This window comes from Arachis hypogaea, chromosome 8 (genome assembly GCF_003086295.3).
Source record: "Arachis hypogaea cultivar Tifrunner chromosome 8, arahy.Tifrunner.gnm2.J5K5, whole genome shotgun sequence".
Taxonomy (NCBI): domain Eukaryota; kingdom Viridiplantae; phylum Streptophyta; class Magnoliopsida; order Fabales; family Fabaceae; genus Arachis; species Arachis hypogaea.
In genome coordinates this window covers 44,827,862-44,848,679 of record NC_092043.1, presented here as the reverse complement: position 1 = coordinate 44,848,679, position 20,818 = coordinate 44,827,862, and the positions used below count along the sequence as shown (strand labels likewise).

Sequence of the window (20,818 nt, the reverse complement as noted above, 5' to 3'; positions counted from 1 at the left end):
TTACTTATTGATAAATGATAATGTAATCAGGGATCTTATTCCCCACATTCCTGCTGCTTTGGGGTTTGCTATAGAGTAAGCTCAACCGATCAAAGAAAGATAATTTCTTTAAACCAAATAAAAATAATATAAATAAATAAACAAATACAAGAGTTAATATTCACTTTGGTGCTATAAATAATTAAGGGGTCTTGATAACATTGATAACAAGTATCGCTTTGAGGAAGTAAGAATTAATTTTAACTCACATTTATTTGTGAATCTATGAACTACACCAAATCCCAAGATATGGCTACAACGTGTTTACTGGGACTAAAGTGAGCATTAATTCAAAAATGAAAAAAGAAAAGGATCAAAATCAACATCCCCAAAGCACTGTCAATGATTTTCCTTTAACCTCATCTTGAGAGCACTGCAAACAAGAAGCCAATGGAGATCCCAAGAACACAAGCCATGGAAACCCCACGAACCCTAACAAACAACAGATTCATCTGCTTCGCAACCTGCATGGTAAGTGTCAGAATCTGCAACCTACCTTGCTCCTCCATCTTCTTGAAGAAGTACATTGGCTTCAGTGACTGTCTCAGAACAAACGCCAATGAAAATGGAAACGCAAAAGCCAGTGTGCTCTGAACAGAAACCTCCGAAAATGGTGAAGAACCCGTTTTGTAAGCGATCCAAGATCCAAGACCAAGTTGAACCAGACCTAGAACTGCAACCACCTTGCTCAGCTTGTAGACGTTCTTCATGATCGATTCCAAAACCTCTCGTGTTTCATTCGCCAGAGGTGAGACGTCACGCTCAACTGTGGGTCCTTCGATTTCTTGGTGCTTGAAATTAGGATTTTGGCTTGGGTATGGACTTTCAGGTTTCTCGGAATCATTGGTGGAGAATAATCTTGGTTTTGTTAGTGATGAATTGGTGAGAAAAGGGTTTATTGATTGGGAAAAGGGTTCTAAGAATAAGGGCTTAGGGTTATTGAACAACGGCTTGGTTGAAGAAGAGGAAGAAAAATAGGGTCTTAGGATTGTAGAGGCTAATCTTAACCTTCGGGAAATTATGGCAGCCATCGTTGTTGTACAATCACTAAAATCGGAGGCAGTGTAATTTGAAATATGACTAAGAAAATAGTTGGTGGCCGAATAAAATTTCTTTTTTTTTTTCAGTTAAATTATTTTTGGGGATTTGGTTATGTTATCAATAAATGGTGGAATCAAAATAGGTAGATTTGCATTTTCGAGAGGAGTTGGGAAAAAAAAAACCTTCAGTTTTCCTCCTACCTTCTTAATATGCGTCTTATCCCCTAAAACAATACGAAAAATTCAAACCATGTGCCATGTTTTGACCAGCTACACTTTCTTTGCGCAGCTGGTTTGGTCTTCACTTGTCTTATGTTCCCACTGCATTATGAAGTCTAATGTTAAAAAATGGCACCTCAAATATTGAAATCTTCTTACCTAAATGCATTTGGATACCCAAAATTTTTCCTATAAAAGGAGATTCCTTCAAGTTGAAAAGGTAGAAAGATAAAATGAAAAATAAAAGTTTATATTGTGAATTTTTATTAAAAGTGTGTGTGAGAAATCTAAACAATTTTTCTGTTTAATCATTACCAGAACATCAAGTAAGAAATCTGGCATTGAATCTTACAACTCATTGTTTTGCAATTTTTTTCCCAGCTACTCATCATCATCATCATCAAGATGTCATACAATCACTCCATTGTCACTTACATTCACAACATGTATTGAGCATACATCAAAAACTATGTGTGGCTCCACATAACAAGTCACAAAGCATACCAGCGCAATCTATTTTAAAGAGAAAAGCATAACAAATTACATATTATATTTATGCACATTCCAAGTGAACAAAAACTTGGTTTCCCTCGTAGGTTAACTTAAATAAATAAATACAATTGAATGAAAAAGCAAATTAAAATACGCATTAATAGAAGAAATAATTCAATTTAAAGTTTCAAAGCATTATGACAAAGATTAAGAAGTATATACATGTTCAGTGAAGAAGTAGAAATGGTGAAGACAAATAATCTAAGACAAATTTGTGGTGAAGACATGGTGGATGAATTTTGAAACTGGAATCAAAATTTCTGAATTTACCTTCTAGGGACATTGAAAAAAAAAATTAAATAAATGTATTGACTAAAATAACCATCATCAACAACAGTGACAATTTCAAAACCAGCAGCAGCAACAACAACAAGCGTATAAAGTTTGAATAGCAGCAAAAACAATAAGAACTGGACGCAGAAACCATACCAGGACTAGAACGACGACAGAGCGCGGCAAAGTTCGAGGGGCGGCGGTGGATCGGACGAGATGCGGAAAAGCTCGGCGGAAAACGGCGAACTGGAGGAGGGACTGGCGTCAGTGTCGCAGCGAAGAGGAATAGTTGTAACGGCGTGGAAGAGTAATTAGGAATTGTTAGGGTTTCACTATATACACACATGTTACAAAGATGGATGCTCTTAGGCGTGAGTCGGGTTAGTTCGTGTTTGGGATGAAATTAAAACCGAACTAATTGAATTATAATGGATTCGGTTTAGTTTGAATTTACGTCTTTTTATGTATGCATTTGAATTAAATTAAATTGAGTAGGAACGAATTAATTCAGTTTAGCTAATTAAATACTCAATGACATAGAAATTTATAAAAAAAAAATAACAAACAAAATTTTTATCTTAAAAATTTTTAAGTACATAAAAAATTAATACAAATAAATTAAATATGTTAAACACTAAATATATTAAAACCTAAACATATTAAATAAAATAGGAATGATTGCGTTTAAAGAAAAAGTGCTTTTAACAACAATATCACTTACTGATAAGGTAAAGTTTGAAAAAATTCTGTTAGAATTTACTCCATAGGGTAAAGAAATTGCGGTTAGTGTTAGGGTTATTGAGTGAGAAACTCAAAATCATTAAAAGACATATATAAATTTTTTAAATTTTTATTTGTTTATTTAATTAATATATGGTCGGATCTACGGATTGATTTAGATTCAGCACTCCCAAAACTGTTATCCAAACTAATTACTAGAGAGAGACATTGGTTTGGTTCAGGTCGGACCCCAATTATCCGTTGGTTCCAAAACCAATTTAATTGGTTCGAACGGGTAATCGGGTATTCGCTACCCGTGTCCACCCCTAGATGCTCTCAAATTTTGTTCGGTTCAAGCTGTGTGTAAAACAGTAAAAATATAATCTTTAATTTTTATTTTTAATATTTTTTTAGTCACACTTATAAAATATATGATAAAAGATTATGAGTTTATTTTTAGTACATTAATAATGTAAAAGTGTTTTATACAGTTGTGCAATCACAATTATTCTTTTGAATGATCATTCACGCAGTCAATCTAAAAGATAATTATTTTTACTGTGACATTACGTAATTAGATACACGTGTAAAATTATTTTATTTATATCAAAATTAAATTCAAGAAATTATACCTTATTTTCTTAAATGAGAAAAAATTGAGAGTTTAATATACATTATAGACTATGTTCGAAATTGTACTCGAACACAAGTTTTTATTTACTAAATAGCCATTTTGATACCTAAAAGATTTTAAATTTTAATAAAAAGATATTCAAACAATAATATAAAATAATTTCTATATAATTTGTTTTAATTAAAAAATAATTCAAATATTTAGTTAATAGTTAATTTATTCTGTCAACAGTTAAATTTTAATAGAATTACTGATTTATCTTTATCTGTTATCATCATCATTATTGTTATCATCTCTATCATTGTGCTAATATCCTATCTCGCGGCCCCACTCTCGTTGGTATCACCACTACCATCATCATCACTGACATCATTATCGCATTCTATCCTGTCGTTACTAAGGGTGGCAATGGGTTGGATGGAGTAAGGTTTAGATCCAACCCTATTTTATTTGTGGATTGAGAATATTCCAACCCTAACTCTATCAATTTTTTACCCGCGGGTCCTGATCATACTCGCGAGTTACCAAAAAGATACAACATTATTATATAACTTGATCATAATTTAAAATAGAATTGATTTTTATGTAAAAAAATATAAAAAATTACCAATTAATGATCTTCCATTAGTGACTAAGGATATTTTGTATTTAATGAGAGGTTTTTGGTTCAACATCTATTTGAAACATATTTTATATAAGTATATAACATATACATATATAGGATGCGGGTTAGTCGGATAGGATTGAGACTCAACCTGCACTCTACCCTACCTGCATAAGAATTCTACCCACACCCTACACTATTCGCTGCAAATTGGATTGGCAACTGTACCTGACCGGATTGGGTCGGATTGGATACCCACGAATAAGATGCATGTTGCCATTCCTAGTCATTACTACCCACCACTAGTCTTCAATTTCTACTACCATAAAATGCCAAATCGTCATTATCAATACCATACACCCAAAATCATCATCAACAATAAAAATAATAGATCGAAATCATCAAAAAAATGATGGAAGAGGTAGGAATATGTAAAGAAAGAACGAAATAGATATTTTTATGTCATAAATAATAAATAGAGATTAAATATATTATTTTATTTTCTAATAGGAGAGACAAAATATATGAAAAAAAATTTAATAATTTCATAATTAACAACAATATATAATTTAAGTTTTAACTAATTTGTGATATTATTTAGGGATAAGTATTGTTTTGGTCCCTAACATTGAGGGTCGAAATCGAACCCGTCCCTGATGTATCTTTTGATTTAAAAATCATCCTTAACGTGCTTTTTGTATTAAAATCGTCCTTTTTAAAAAAAAATTAATTTTATTCCTAAAATACCCATACTTTAATAAAAAAATTATAAAATAAAAAATAACATTTTGGGGGGGGGGAGGAAACGCGTTTTTGGGGGGTGGGAGCCGAAAGGAAATGCAAAGGGGGGAGGGGAGGGAGAGGGGGAAGGGGGGAGAGAGGGACTGCGCCGGCGAAGCTTGGAGTTGCCGTCGCCGTCGCTATCGTCGGAAGAAAGAAGAAAGGAGAGGGGCTGCGACGGGTGTGAAGAGAAGAGGGGAAAGAGAGAGGGAGCGCCGGTGGATGGGAGGACCGTTCATGCATGCTTCTGCCGCCGTGGAATGCGTCGTCGGGAAGAGGAGCACGATGCGAGGAGGGCGGCGCGCAAAGGAGAGAGAGAGGGATCCAAGGCTGAGCTGGTCTGCGCATTCTCCGTCGCCGGTCCGCGGGTGATGGGTGGCCAAGGAGAGAGAGGGATCCGAGGGTGGAGTGCGTCGCCGGTCCTCGGACGCTCCGTCGCCACCGCTAGAGATGGGTGGCCAAGCGCCGGTGGTTTTGCATCTGCTTTTTCTGCTTCTTCTTCTGCTGCATCTGCTTCTGCAGCTTCGGCTTCTGCATCAGCATCTTCTTCTTCTGCATCTGCTTCTGCTTGAGTTTTTGTTTCTGATTATATGATTGCCTCTACTTCTACATTTGTGACTGCTTCTGCTTCTGATTTTGATTTGTTGTTTTTTGATTTGGTTGTTGAATTTGTTGAATATGAGTTGATTTGTTGAATTTTTTATTTCTGGATTTGTTGAATTGATTTTTGAATTTATTGAATTTGTGAAATACACTGTGGTTCTTGCAGGGGAATTGGTTACCTTCTGCACTAAGAGACCTTTGTTTTTGTGTGGATTTTGATTTGAATGGGTTTTTGGTGTGTTAACTGGGTTTGCTTTCAGTGTACTGCAAGTGTAACTGATAGGTGTTTCTAGAATTAGGGATTTTTGTGTTAATTAACAAAGATTAACAAAGCTATTGATTATACATTGAAATGGATTGATGAGAGTGATTTTGCAACGGAGGAGGAGTTTAAGAAGGAAGAGGAAGGTCTTTTAAATGTTTGGTCCAATTATTTTGAAGATGATTGAAGATCATGATGCTTGTGGTAGTGAAAGGAGAAGAGAAAGGTTGAAGAAAATGTGTTCTTTTCTCTTTTTTTTTTAAATTTTATAATTTTTTATTAAAATATGGGTATTTTAGGAATAAAATTAATTTTTTTAAAAAATGATGATTTTAATACAAAAAAATACGTTAAAGATGATTTTAAATTAAAAGATACATTAGGGATGGATTCGATTCTGACCTTCAACGTGAGAAATTAAAACAATACTTATCCCTATTATTTAATAGAATATAAAGATAAATATAATTAAACTCTACCGTGATGCACGTTATGAAATTGTTGTGTGTTTAATAAAGTCGTCTGTCAATTGTCATACTTCTACTTATCTTAAACTTGAACATTTTTTTGAAGAATTTGACAGTATAGTACAAAGTCTCTTTTCATGATTGTGATAAATCATTTTTCACATTGTCATACGTTAAGTTATGGACAAATTAAAATTTTTTGTATAAGTATTTAATTTATCTTTAATAATTATATTATGTAATATGATACAAGTTGTTATTATATTGTAATTTTTTTTTTCTCCCAAAAATGCACCTATCTTCATATAATTGCAAGTGTGTGTATATAACATTTCCAATGTTCGCTTCACGTACGTCTTTTCTATATTTTTTAGTATTTGACAAATAACTATGAGTTGAAAAAATAGATGTTTTCATCTTTAAAATTTAACGATTTTACTTTAAATAAATTCTTTTTTTGAATGATTATTAGAAAAAAAATAAAACAGATGTCAAGTAATTGAATTTGATTTTGATTTTTCATATGCATTTTTAAATACTTATTCAAATATTTTTACAAGAATTTAAATTAAATATATAATAATTTGCTAAATATAAAATTTATTTATCAGTGATGAATCTACAAATTTTAAATGATGGGGACAAACATATAGCGTATAAGAATAACAAAAAATTTTATATAAATATATCGAGGTATATATAATTAAATAACATAAAAATATTAAATATTCAATAATATTTTATTATCTATATTTAATATTTAAGGACAAATCACATAAATAAACTATTACGATTTTAATTTTACATGAATATCCTAAGAGTAATGCTACATATACACCATAATTAACTATCAAAGTTAGTCATTAGTATAAAATATTTGTTGAAATACAAATAGACATTGAAAATAAATTAAACCACATATGTATTTATACACAAATACATTAATAGTTAATTTTAGTGTGCAACTAACATTTTTAATATCCTAAATGTAAAGAACTAACATGAAAGTCCTAAAACTATGTAAATTGAAGCAATATAATTCAATTTACCTTAATTTGATATAAATCGAAGCAATATAAATCGATTTACCTTGAATTCATATAAATTAAAACAGTATAATTCAATTTACTTTGGATTCATATAAATCGAATTCATATTATTTAATTTACTAAGAAGGCCCGTTACATATATTAAATCGAGTGAACTTGTTTCAATTTAAAGCAATTGGTAGAACATGTTAAGTCGAATCTAATTTATTCGATTTACTAGTACATGCATGAATTTTCATTAAATTGAATTAATTTAATTTGATTTACTACGGAGTATGTGCTATATAAATAGAATCAAAATGTGTAATGTTTAATAGAGTGGATTTCACAATGGCTAGTGAGGATAGTTTTTTAGTTCTAGTGCACTACAGAGGGACGATAAAAAATGTGAGAGGGAATAAAATTTACTGATAAGGATTCATTGAGTGCCTTTATCAGATCTTCTACGAATTTTGTTGATTTTTAGAATACCATACTCCAAAAATTGGGACTGCATGGAGTGAAATGGATAGAGAAGTTATTTTATAAAATTTTGATTTCTGTTGTTTACAATGGGGTGAAGTACGACTCGTTTGTGATAAACAGCGATGACGATTTGCAAGTTTTATTTCATTGTTGTCGCCAGTTTTTCGAGATGAGAACCCATGAACTATTGGCCAAGTTTGGGGATGTGTCTCTAGTTCAAGAAGATTGAATTGGAATCATTAATCAGTACCAATGGCAGCAACTTCTAGTTCAACCCCTGTTGTTGCGTTTTCATCTCTGCCTATAATGGAATCTACGAGGGATTTGGTGGCATCTCCGTCTTTCACAACTAATTTACATCGCGATGAAATTGCAGAAATAGGTGATAACAAGAATACTCCTGTTATGATGCTGGTTTCTGGGGAAGTTCGAGAACCAGATGTCGTGGAAGATGTATTTGCAGGATGACGATAATTTGGAGCCCGCCATGATTGATAATGATAGCGATGATGATATAGGGAAGAGTATTTCTTTTGGGGCTAATGGAGCATCGAACTCAAGAACTCAGCAATACTTCCTGCACTTTTCGACTATAGACTTAGAGGCTATGAGACAGCAGTGATTCTCGGATGTAGAATCCAGTTTTGGGGCCAGAGATTCACATGACACCGCAGGTCTAGCTGAGTTTCAAGTTGATCAGTAGTTTCAGAATAAAGAGAAAGTCGTATTATGTGTGAAGACTTATAGCATCCGCTGTGGGATTGAGTACAAAGTGTTGGAATTGGATCAGACCAAGTACTACAAAAAGTGTAAGGAGTTTGGAAACAGTTGCAGATGATTGATTCGGATCACTCTTCGGTAGTGGAAGGGTATTTGGGAGTCCAGACGGTATAACAAACCTCATACATGTCTGGCCATGTCAATCGCCAGTGATCACAAGAAACTTGATTATCATGTGATATCTACTTTCATCCAACGACCAATGAAAGGTGTCAAATTTATCGGGCCTAAAATCCAAGAACTACTAGAAGATCCATGTCTGTATGGACCGGTGAACTTAACCACATTCCTGTTGGCCACACAGCACAAGCATCAACCACGAGAGAGTAGTAGATCCACAACTGTATCTGCCCATATCCTCTAATCCCGCTATATACGGTAGCCACCGAATATGCATATGTGTACCGGACTTGTCACTAAAGAGTTGCATTTTTGATAGCATCATGATGTATGCCCTCGCATACCTCCTGACTGCCTCCTCGTCTGTGCCTTGAGGAAAGTCATTGAATGTCTTCTGCATTCAAGTGCACTTCACACTGAACTTGTCGATGCAGTCCGCCGGAGACAACACACCCAATAACCCCTCGAACCAAGCCCATACAGGTCGGCTGCCCTCAATGTATCGCTCAAAGTCTGGCAGACATCCACTGACGTACTCTCTGTCGATCGGGAGACCTAACATGTACACAAACATCCTGTAGCGTAACTGTGCTCTCCCCGAATGACATGTGAAATGTATGCATCTCAAGACGCCATCGTTCTACAAATGCACTGACCAGTGGCTTATCTAACCTAAATTAGTGGTCGTTGAGTCTCGCGAGATGTGCTAAATTGGCCATTTGCAAGTACAGATGATCTTGTCGTCTAGGGACATACCATATTGCCTCTTCATGTTGCTGATACATCGCTGGGCTGCATGATGATGAAAAAATTCTCTAAAAACCATAATAATTAACAAAACAATTTACTCATCGATCATTAAGTAATGGAAGCCCTTTTAGACAAAATACACTAACACCAAACAAATAATATGATAATATCCATATCCCCAACAAATTAAAAAAATTCATATCCAAGTTAAATAAAAAATCAACTAAAATGGAGAATTCTAATAAAAAATAAATTTTAGTGTAAAAATATTGCAAACCTGAATATAGTTAATCTAATATTTAAGACTTAAATTAAATTAAATTCTAACTAAACTTTTAGTGGCTAGTTAATCTAACATTTAAGAATTAAATTAAATTAAATTCTTACTAAACTTCTACTACCTAATTAATCTAACATTTAAAACCTAAATTAAATAAAATTAAAAGCTAACAAAACTTACCTACTTAAACTGTTAACATTTAAAACTTACAAATTCTAATAGAACCTCTAATCACTGCTCTAACTAACAGTTATTTATCACTCCTCTAACTTGTATTTGTAGGCACAAAATTCTAACAAACTACTAAATCAATACTCTAACTACCATTTATAGTTTAAAAATTCTAATAAGGTGTTTAATCAAATTCTAAGAAAACTTAATAGTACTAGCAACTCTGGTCTATCTTAAAGAAAATAAATTTCATTTACTAACCATTTTATAGATACTACTAGTAATATGGACAACTTCGTCTGACCAATAGATACAATTCGGGTCGTCTTCCATTTCTACAGTTTGAATCTTGTGGTATTTTTTCAAACTTTTCTCTGGATGGTACGTTTTGAGGCGTAGAGAGATAATGAAATATAATTCGAAACAAGTGGATTCGAATTATATATATAAACATATATATACTAAATCAACTTTAATGCATTCGATTTACTAGGAGTCTAAATTGATGTAAGCTGTTTCAATTTTTCATGGGTCTAAATTGAGGCTCCATGTTTCGATTTGATATGAGTAGCTCATTCCAAATTCCAAACCATACTAAATCGAATTTTGTTATTTCAATTTACATATATACCTACTAATTTAAATCTTATTGATTTGATTTACTATTAGAATGGCTAAATTAAATTTATTACATTCAATTTATATATAAAAAATATCAATTAAAACATGCATGTAACATTTTTTTAGGATATTCATGTAAAATTAAAATCCTAATAATTTGTTTATGTGATTTGCCCAATATTTAATATATATAATGATGGTAAATGTAAGATAAATTAAAATAGTAGATTGATTATCTCTTCTAACTAATAAATTTTTTTATTTAAGTCTCTAAAATAGCAAAATACACTTTTTATGAATTATAGGTGATGAATGATATTTAAAAAAAAAGTTAAATCTCTCATATTTCTGTTAGATATTTTATAGATTATCTAATAATTATTCAATTATTTAATAAAAAAAGACCAAATTTAATTTTAATTATTTCAGCTAATTTTTAAATATTTTTTATTCAATTTATGTTTAAGAATTAATCGTCAAAATACATTTGTAATTTACTAATAAAGATTAAAGTTGAATAAAAAAAATAAAAAATATAAACGTCAACTAAATAAATTATTAATAGAATAGTATCACAATGTTTTGTTTCTTATTAATTTGATTTTATATCTAGAATTTTGCTAACATGTATTCCAAAAACATATTTTAAGAACATCGGACAAAATACTTTATTTAAAATAATAAAAAAGATAAACTTTTTATATTTCTAATGCATTAAAATAATCGAAAACTTAAAATTATTATTATACTTTTAGAATATATCTTTAGTATATATAACATCACTAAATTTATTTAATAAAATATTCTTTTACACAAAATTTAATAAAATAATTTTTAAATTTAATTATTTTATTAGTTCTTATAATTTTATTTTAATTTATAATTATATTTTTATAAGTTTTCTTTAGATTAAATTTTTACATTATTTTTAATTTTTTAATTAGATCATTCTCAATATAAAAAATGTTAAAGTTAATTGAATATTTTTTTACAAATTAAAGATATTTACAATTAATAACCTAATTAGTTTTTTGATCACATAATTTTTTGGAAAAATTTCCATTAATTTTAATATTTTTTATATAAAAATAATCAAATTATAAAATAAAAAATAATATAAAAATTCAATTAAACAAAATAGTGACTTAATTATAATTTGATAAAATTATCAAGGCTTTATTTTAATATAGCGACAAGTAGATTCTAAGAGGGCCACATATATATAAAAATGTATATTTTCTTGTAAATATTGAAAATGCTATTCTGGCCATTTACTCTCACAAGAATCGGATTTTTTTTAGATAAATAATTTAAATATTTTATTTACGGATATAGATAATTTGTAGTCTATTTAGAAATTTGTATTTTTTAGTGTAAATAAAATAAAATTATTTACATCTTGTTTATACTGTAAATGGTAAACAAAATAAATAAATGAACACAAATTAATAAATAAATTATAAATTACTTATATTGATAAATAAAATATTTAATTTATTTATTTAAAAAAAATCTCACAAACATCTACATGCATGCGTCTCATCCTTTAATATAAATATTAAAAAATATTTTTTTTATTTTTATTATATTTATAAATTAAAAAATATTATTATTTATATATTTTAAAATTATATTAATCAATTATTTAAATTCTTAATTATTACTTTAATAATTTATGCTTCTCTTTTTAGAAACTTTCCATGTTTAATAATTTTGTAATTAATATGGCGTTACTTGAATAAATAAACACGCGCAGAAAGAAAAACAAAAGGCGAAAATAGTAAACTTTACTCGAGTCGTTTTATTGAGCCTTTTTAGTTTTTACCCTCCTTTTGAAATACTCTCTCTCTCTCTTCCATTTTGGTATTGAAGCTTGCCCCAAAAATCTTTCTACTCGGATGACATCATCATCCATAAATAACTTCGTATTTTATGACATTGTCAATGAAAGTATTAAATAATCATGATAAACTTATAGACAAGTTTAAATTCAATTCAATTCTATAAAGATATCAAAAACGATTTTTTTTTTATAGAGACTAATACAAAAAAATATTTTATAAATGCGAACAATTTATTTAAAGTTTAGAATAATTATCCAATTTCCAATTACTATAATTTGTATAATTACAATAATATATAATATATAATAATCACAATCACAATTATGTGATGGCGATGGTCTCGTGGGAGTGAGTGAGATCTACTTCGTAGGAGTAAATAGATACAGATAGAAAGAAGAGAGCGCTTGAAATTGAGACAAGAGAAAAGAGAAGAAGAAGCTGAAGAAGAGGGTATAGATTTTCCTCTCTTCAGAACCCTAACTAACTAGTTAACTATATACGAACCCTTGAAATTTGTGCAACTGTTTTCTTCTATCACCTGCTTCATCAGATCCAAGTCTACGTTCCCCTTTTCGTTCTTATCCTTTTCAAAAACTTCAGCTGCTTTTGAGCTTTTTCCACTGTAGGGTTTTGTTTTTATCCCCTTTCTCTTTCTTCATTTATTCATTTTAGATATTTTGGAGCTGATAACTCTCTGATTCTCTGCTGTTATATTTTGTTGGCTTTAATTGTTCTTACTCTGCTTCGATGCTGCAAGATTTTTTGCCATGATTCTGACGTGCTTATTTGGGGGGCTAATTCTTCATATAGATTTCGTTGCATCCTTCTCTTTTCCTTTTTTTCTTCCTTTTCTCTTTTTAAATTTGTTAACACTTTGTTGGGGGGTCAAAACGCATTAGTGTCACTTTGTGCTTTGCATTCCTGGAGCCTTTAATATAATAAAATCGTGACGATGATGCTTTCTTCGTTGATGGGTTTATTCCTCTGTTTTGCGCCTATTCTTTATTTTTTATTTCATTTTTTAATTACGGTAATAATGCTGTTTTTGAATCAATTTGATGCAGGATTCAAGCAGATTGAAGAGGAAGTGATTGAATTTATCTGTGGGTCTTTTCTTTGTCAGCTTTGTTGCGAACTGGATTCACTTTTGGTCATGATGAGTTCATGAATGAAATATTTATTTGGGGGTGTTGTAAAATGTTTTTGTGATTGTATATCAGGGTTGACTTGATCTGGAACACTAACTAGATATGTATTGGATGATGATTAGCTTTTGTCTAAATAATTTAGGCCAACGGCAGGGATATAAGGATTATGCACTTTGGTGAATTGTTTGCAAATCAATGTATCAGCTGGCTGGTTGTAGTTTATATGTGAAGCTGCTACCGCATTGATCGTTATCATGTAGGCGATGAAGTCTTTCCATATGAATATAGTAAAGTTGCAGTTATACGATTATCATTGGTGCAGTGAGTGTTTTCGCTACTTGATAGCATTCCTCTGAGTATTGCCTTTTTTGCGGTTGCCTTATTGTTGGTGTTACGATATCAGAGAGTAAAATGGAAGCAGGGAGATTGAATGCTAACCAGCAGCATGGCTTCCTTCATCGGTCGCTTCCTGCTGTTATACCTGTGCTTTTGATTTCAATAGGATATGTTGACCCTGGAAAGTGGGTGGCAACTGTTGAAGGTGGTGCACGTTTTGGGTTTGATCTGATGGCTTTTATGCTAATTTTCAATCTTGCTGCTATCTTCTGTCAGTATATATCTGCAAGGATTGGTATAGTCACTGGAAGAGATCTTGCTCAGGTTTCCTTTCATCCCTTTTGGGGTTTTTAAACAACTATTCTAATTCTTTGATGTTGTTCAGCTTTTATTTTGGAAGTTTCTGCAGCTGCACTGCTTTATAGCCTGAAATATACTTTTTCTGAACGACTTATTTGTTTAATTTTATGCTTATTAGTGCAACACCATGCTGGTTAACACCTGTAAAAAGTATAGCTGTGTTTGGAAATTTTAACTTTGAAGGCTGTCATTATATGTCACTTTCAAGAGGAATTGAACCTAAACATAAGACTTGTTTCCTCCACGAGCTCCTTTTTTTTTTTTTCACACATTCTCTAAGACAAGCCTAATATGAGCAAGGTCATGCATGCATGCTTACTTGGGCAGGTTCATATTAAACATCATGTGGACACTTAGGGTACGTTCCATGTAGAGTAACTTTACTTTCTTTCTCAAAAGATTTGCAGCGACGAGTATGATACAGGGACATGCATGCTTCTTGGGGTTCAAGCAGAGCTTTCAGTGATTATACTAGACCTTAACATGGTAATATTCTTACCCAAGATTAACCTTTTACATAACGGTTGGTTCAGCAAAGGAGTTCATTGACCTGAAACTATTATTTTACCTGTTTTGCAAGATCTTGGGAATGGCACAAGGATTAAATCTTATTTTTGGGTGGGATTTGTTTACTTGTGTTTTTCTTGCTGCCACCGGCGCTGTGTTTCATCTACTTCTTGCTGTCCTCCTTGTAAGTATTATTCCTTGTGTCCTTACCAACCTTTGTTAATCAATTGTATTTACTAGTTTCTCTTTGCCTAGGACATTGAGAAGGCCAAGATCCTAGGCCAATATGTAGCAGGCTTTGTCTTAGTTCTTGTTGTACTTGGATTACTTATTAATCGACCAGAAAATCCATTATCTGTGAATGGAATACAAATAAAGCTGAGCGGGGAGAGCGCCTTTGTGCTAATGAGTCTTCTGGGAGCAACTCTTGTGCCTCACAACTTTTACCTTCATTCCTCAATTGTACAGGTATGTTTCCCTCTCATTCTACCATACCCATGGAGATATTTGGACCTCTTGTTTTGCTTTTATTTTTTTTTATTTTTTGATATATATGAAATATCTGCCTCTTGTAATAGGATAGTGGGCTTGAGAGACAATCACCTCCCCACTGTAGATGTCTTGTCTTCAGTGAATCTTACGCCTAAGGAGATAAGCACTTTAAGCAGTGCTGGCCATTAGTTAATCTGTTTCCAAACCTATGACAAAATTGTTGAATTTTGAGTCCTTTAGACTTTATCTCACTATTGTTACATCCTCATGCATTATCTAGTGAATTTTTGAACATTATGTTGGTCAATGTTTAAACGTTTGCTAATTTGAATGGTCAAAAGCAAAATGTGTTTTGACTGCTTGTTCTTTCCCCTCAAATTACATTGTCTTTGTTTTGTCATGTATGGTTACGATATTTGGTTAATAGTATCCGTATGAGGGGAAATAAATGCAATTACAGCAGTGCTTTAGAGTTTAGATTGATATTTACATGTTTGGAAGTTGGCTCATTGGTAGACATACAGCAGGAATTAACTTAAAATGAAACTGCATCTTAATTGCTACATCTATTTTTGATGTTGAAGTCATTCACTAAATAGGCTCTTATATTGACTTGACTTATTATTATTTTTATTAGTACCATGATCTGATTCTAGACTTGCTGGCATTGTTCTAACAGAGGGTGCATTAACCATAGTTTCTCTTTAACAATGTTACTGTCAGAGCCAATGATTCATCTAAACAATGTTACTTACCTTGTAGCTTCTGTTTTCAGAGGGTTTTTATTTGATATTCTTACAGTGTAGTTTGATCCATCCATATTAGAAGGATGTTTCTGGTATCATGTGTGTGTCTATAAGAAATGCACTTTAGTACTCGTTCTCCTTCTTATAGTCCTTTTTCTTTCTCTCTTCCTTTCTCTCTTCTAACGGAATTTCCAAAGATACCCTTACTTCCTAACAAGCAAGTATTATGGGATAGGATTAGATGCCTAGCATCTATTTTCTTTTGTGTAGAGGATCTCTTATCCCCACTTTTTGTATTATTCATCTCCTCATGTTAATCAATTTCTTTTTTTATCAAAAAAAAGAAAGAAAGAAAAAAGAATATTAATCAGTAATTTCTTGGAGAAGAAATGTTCTTATTGCTTGCTACATGACAAAAGAAAGAAGGAAAAAATGTATTGCTAATTCTGAAGGTATTGGTCTTTGCATGCAGAATTTAGATGTTGTTCCCAATTATGTTCCTTATAAGCCATATGGCAGTCTCCTGGTTAAGGTTGAGCTTTCTTGATGAAGTTTTATGTTGCCTAGGTGTTGGGGGAATATTATGCATCATGTTCTATGTCATACTGTTAGCAGTTATTAGTTTTGCCAATCTGAATTGACGTTTACTTTTCTGCAGTGGCATCAGGGACCAACAAACATTTCTAAGGATGCCTTATGTCATAACCATTTTTGGGCTATCTTATGTGTCTTCAGTTGCCTTTATTTGGTAAATAATGCTTTGATGAGCACCTCAGCAAATGAGTTCCACGCTATGGGCCATGTTTTGCTTACTTTTCAGGATGCATTATCACCAATGGAACAGGTTTGTTTACTTCAGAATATTTACCTACAGCAAGCACCCTGTTATCTGCACATTCTTAACGAATATAATTTGAATATTCTTGTTGCAGGTGTTGCGTAGCCCGGTAGCTCTGTCTGTTCTTTTTCTCATTTTGTTTCTTTCCAATCAAATGACAGCATTAAATTGGGGTTTTGGTGGAGAAGTAGTTGTGCAGAGTTTCCTAAAATTGGATATTCCAGGTTGGCTTCATTATGCTACAATTGGAGTGATTGCTGTTCTGCCTGCACTTTATTGTGTTTGGAGTTCAGGAGCTGAAGGATTGTACCAGCTACTTATATTCACTCAGGTTTTGGTCGCTCTGCAACTTCCATCTTCTGTGATCCCCCTTTTCCGAGTTGCTACGTCTAGATCAATAATGGGTTTACACAAGATGTCTCAGTTTGAGGAACTTTTGGCACTGATCATATTTATTGGTATGCTTGGCTTGAATATTGTCTTTGTTGTTGAAATGATGTTTGGTGGTAGTGATTGGGTGGGTGATTTGAGATGGAATGCAGGGAGTGGTATGTCTCTTTCGTATTTATTTATTCTTACCATTGCTTTTGCATCATTAAGTTTGATGGTATCATTGGCTGCCACTCCGTTAAGATCTGCCAGTGTCCAATTAGATGCTCAGGCATGGAACTTGGATATGCCAGAGGCTGTGCCAAATCCATTAGTCGTTGGTGAGGAATCAAATGTTGCTGAAACAAGGTATCATGGAGATGCAGGTGCTCGGCTGAGGGAGCCAACCCCAGCTCCAGCAAGGACCTTGGACTACACAGATGTACCGGTTCATTCTACTTTACCTGAAACTGTACTGGAACCTGATCTCCATGTGACTGCTGTAAAGGAGAGTCAATCTATTACTTCATTTCCCAGTTCTCCTAAAGCTCTTACTAAGGAGTTGGCTTACAAATCAGAGTCAGAAGCAGTATCAATGGTAACTGATGACACTTCTGTTTTTAGAATGGAAGATACTGAAACTATAAAAATAGAAAGTAATGCCCCAGTTGAGGAGGTTGGGGAAGATTCGACTGCTGAAAGGGATGATGATGATGATGGAGACTCATGGGAAAATGAAGAATCGTCCAAAGTGGTCTCCGCAAGTCCGTTATCTACAACATCAGATGGCCCTCCGTCATTCAGGAGTTTTAGTGGGAAGAGTGAAGAAGGTGGGAATAGCATTGGAAGTCTCTCAAAATTGGCAGGCTTAGGGCGTGCAGCAAGACGTCAGCTAGCTGCTATTCTTGATGAATTTTGGGGGCAACTTTATGATTTTCATGGGCAAGCAACCACTGAAGCAAGGGCAAAGAAGCTGGATGTTTTGATAGCAATGGGATCAGATTCAAGGCTCACTGGCTCCATGCAGAAAATAGATTCCTTTGGAAAGGAATATCCTGATTATTTAGCATCTGTTGGAGGTAGCGGTTCCAATAGTGTACTCAACTCCAGTCCATATGACACCTCCGATCAGCGTAGGATGCAAAGTAGCTTGGAGTCTTCATATGGTATTCAAAGGAGTTCTTCAATGCATGCGAATCCCATTCAATTAGTAGATGCGTATGTACAGAACTCTGGCCGCAATCTCCTCGAGTCTGGCGAGAGACGCTATTCGAGTGTGCGTAATTTGCCTTCATCTGGTGATTCTGGCGAGAGACGCTATTCCAGTGTGCGTAATTTGCCTTCATCCGAGTCTTGGGATTATCAGCCAGCAACAATACATGGCTTTCAAACTCCATCCTATCTTAGCCGGGTTGATAAAGGGAGAAATTTGGATAACTTAAATGGTCCAATGGAGTTGTCACAATTGAAAGCCGCTTCCATAGCTAATACAAACTACAGGGATTCAGTTGCATATGCTTTGGCGAAGAAGTTGCACAGTAACGGTTTAGGTGTGGGCCAACCGCCAGGGTTCCATAATGTAGCTGCCTCTAGAAATAGCCAGTTACAATCTGAGAGGATCTGTTATGATTATTCGTCTTCTGGACCTGCAGTCAACATGGCCGGTTCAGGTAATGCTAAGAAATACCACAGCTTGCCGGACATTTCTGGATATGCCATCCCTCACAGGGCTGGTTATGCATCCAATAAGAATGCTCCATGGGATGGTTCCGTTGGCTATGGATCTTCTGCGAGTAGGACATCTTATGAACCATCATTATACTCAAACTCTGAATCAAGAGCTGGTGCTCCTTTGGCTTTTGATGAACTGTCCCCGTCAAAAGTCTATAGAGAGGCACTCTCTTCACAGCTGAGTTCTGGTTTTGATACTGCATCCCTCTGGTCTAGGCAGCCTTTTGAGCAATTTGGGGTAGCTGACAAAATTCATAATGATGGAATGGAAGGTGTCGGAAGTAGGCCTAATAATATTCCCCAAGAAAGTACTGCATTTGTGGATATTGAGAGAAAACTTCTTCAGTCTTTTAGACTATGCATTGTGAAGCTCTTAAAATTGGAGGGGTCAGATTGGCTGTTTAGCCAGAACGATGGAGTTGATGAGGATCTGATTGATCGTGTAGCTGCAAGGGAGAAATTTGTTTATGAAATTGAGACTAGGGAAATGAATCCGGGCAACCATGTGGGTGAAGCTCATAAATTTTCTTCTGATAGGAAATCTGGTTCTTTGATGAAGAATAATGAGGCGAATTCCTCTACTTTGTTGGTGTCCTCGGTTCCTAACTGTGGGGAGGGATGTATATGGAGATCAGAATTAATAATAAGCTTTGGGGTGTGGTGTATCCATCGAATTCTAAATTTCTCTCTTATGGAGAGCCGGCCAGAGCTTTGGGGAAAATACACCTATGTTCTCAATCGCCTCCAGGTAAATGTCTTGACGAGTTTGCGTGTTCTCGAGTAATCTAAACATATTTCAGCTGCTTTCTTCATTCACATTTGAAAATTAAGTGGATCTAGTTGTTGCGATGATGTCTCTTCCCTCTCTTAGGCGAAAAATAAATAATAAAAAAGAGATAGAAATGCATCTATGGTGCATTCGATTGTCGTTGATTGATCATATTGATAAATTGCTTGTACATGTTATACTTTTTTCAGTCATCGGTAGTGTAGACATGATATTGTGGGCGTCCTTTGCAGTGTCACCAACTTTCTCTTTTTATGTCTTCATCGCTGCTTATAATTTTCTCCATGCCACTAACATTCTTTTTTGGTGCTTTGAGCAGGGCATTGTTGATCCTGCATTTTCGAAGCCTCGCAGTCCTTTGGTCCCATGCTTTTGCCTTCAAGTTCCAGCATCACATCAACAGAAGTCCAGCCCCCCACTTTCTAATGGGATGATGCTGCCCCCTACTTCGAAACCAGGCCGCGGAAAATGCACAACAGCATCGACGCTTCTTGACCTGATCAAGGATGTGGAGATGGCGATCTCTTCGCGAAAAGGACGTACAGGAACTGCAGCCGGGGATGTGGCTTTCCCAAAAGGGAAGGAAAACCTGGCATCTGTTCTCAAACGGTATAAGCGAAGGCTATCCAACAAAGCCGTTGTGACTCACGAAGGAACCGGTTTGCGGAAGATGCCCACTTCGGCACCATACAACAACTTGTAGTACTTTTGAATCTAATAAAATCGGTGTTCCTTCGGCTATTTTATGAGTATTGTGCAGCAGCTCATGCTCTAAGATCACGGAGTGATCTGTCTCCATCTGTGTATCATAATCCTTGTAATGTTATATACACATAGGGCAAAGAATCTAATTGTATTTTCAGCGAAATCAAAGAAAAATTGGCTAGATGGCAAATTAGTTTCATGTTATTTCTTCATTTTGGTCAGACATGTTTTTTGTTTTGTTACGTTGTCCTGCCTAAAAGCTGGGGACAACAACTTGCGAGGACAAAAAGGGAAAACGAAAACAACTTTAGACACTTTTTTTTTTCTGTTCTCCAGAACACGTCTTGGTTTTCGGCCGGAAAACACGTAGACCTGAAATAGCTTCTTTTTCCGGTTAGTTTTTTTAATATATGGTAAGCTTTGGTATAATGTTCCATTATTGGATGTTGTGGCGTTTTGCATATAGATGGGGGCTAAGAATATGAAGGAGGCGAATTGCTGTAGCCGTTTTTTTTTTTTAATTAAT

The 20,818-nt window shown here is 33.9% G+C and overlaps 2 protein-coding genes across 4 annotated transcripts; one reads left to right on the top strand and one right to left on the bottom strand.

Moving 5' to 3' along the window:
* Positions 1–103: 103 nt before the first annotated feature.
* LOC112707709 (uncharacterized) lies at positions 104–1,212 on the bottom strand. Its single transcript, XM_025759608.3, has one exon. It carries the CDS (start codon positions 1,068–1,070, stop codon positions 399–401), a length of 672 nt encoding a protein of 223 aa, XP_025615393.1. The 5' UTR covers positions 1,071–1,212; the 3' UTR covers positions 104–398.
* Positions 1,213–12,443: 11,231 nt separating this feature from the next.
* On the top strand, positions 12,444–20,491 carry LOC112707708 (ethylene-insensitive protein 2.2). Of its 3 annotated transcripts, none has more exons than XM_025759606.3 (8): positions 12,444–12,895; positions 13,338–14,081; positions 14,517–14,603; positions 14,698–14,808; positions 14,880–15,092; positions 16,521–16,706; positions 16,795–19,548; positions 19,907–20,491. In XM_025759606.3, exons 2-8 carry the CDS (start codon positions 13,833–13,835, stop codon positions 20,288–20,290), a joined length of 3,984 nt encoding a protein of 1,327 aa, XP_025615391.1. In that variant the 5' UTR covers positions 12,444–12,895; positions 13,338–13,832; the 3' UTR covers positions 20,291–20,491. The 3 variants fall into 3 exon arrangements, with proteins under 3 accessions (XP_025615391.1, XP_025615390.1, XP_025615392.1); XM_025759605.3 differs by having other exon boundaries at positions 12,581–12,723; XM_025759607.3 differs by lacking the exon at positions 12,444–12,895 and adding an exon at positions 12,991–13,247.
* The last annotated feature ends 327 nt before the right edge of the window (positions 20,492–20,818 follow it).

Excerpts from the sequence above, each read along its gene's own strand:
- LOC112707709 (XM_025759608.3), bottom strand. The coding sequence starts at position 1,070 with ATGGCTGCCATAATTTCCCGAAGGTTAAGATTAGCCTCTACAATCCTA.
- LOC112707708 (XM_025759606.3), top strand. The coding sequence starts at position 13,833 with ATGGAAGCAGGGAGATTGAATGCTAACCAGCAGCATGGCTTCCTTCAT. Across the intron at positions 14,082-14,516 it reads CTGGAAGAGATCTTGCTCAG|ATTTGCAGCGACGAGTATGA; the intron begins GTTTCCTTTCAT and ends CTTTCTCAAAAG. Across the intron at positions 14,604-14,697 it reads TTATACTAGACCTTAACATG|ATCTTGGGAATGGCACAAGG; the intron begins GTAATATTCTTA and ends CTGTTTTGCAAG.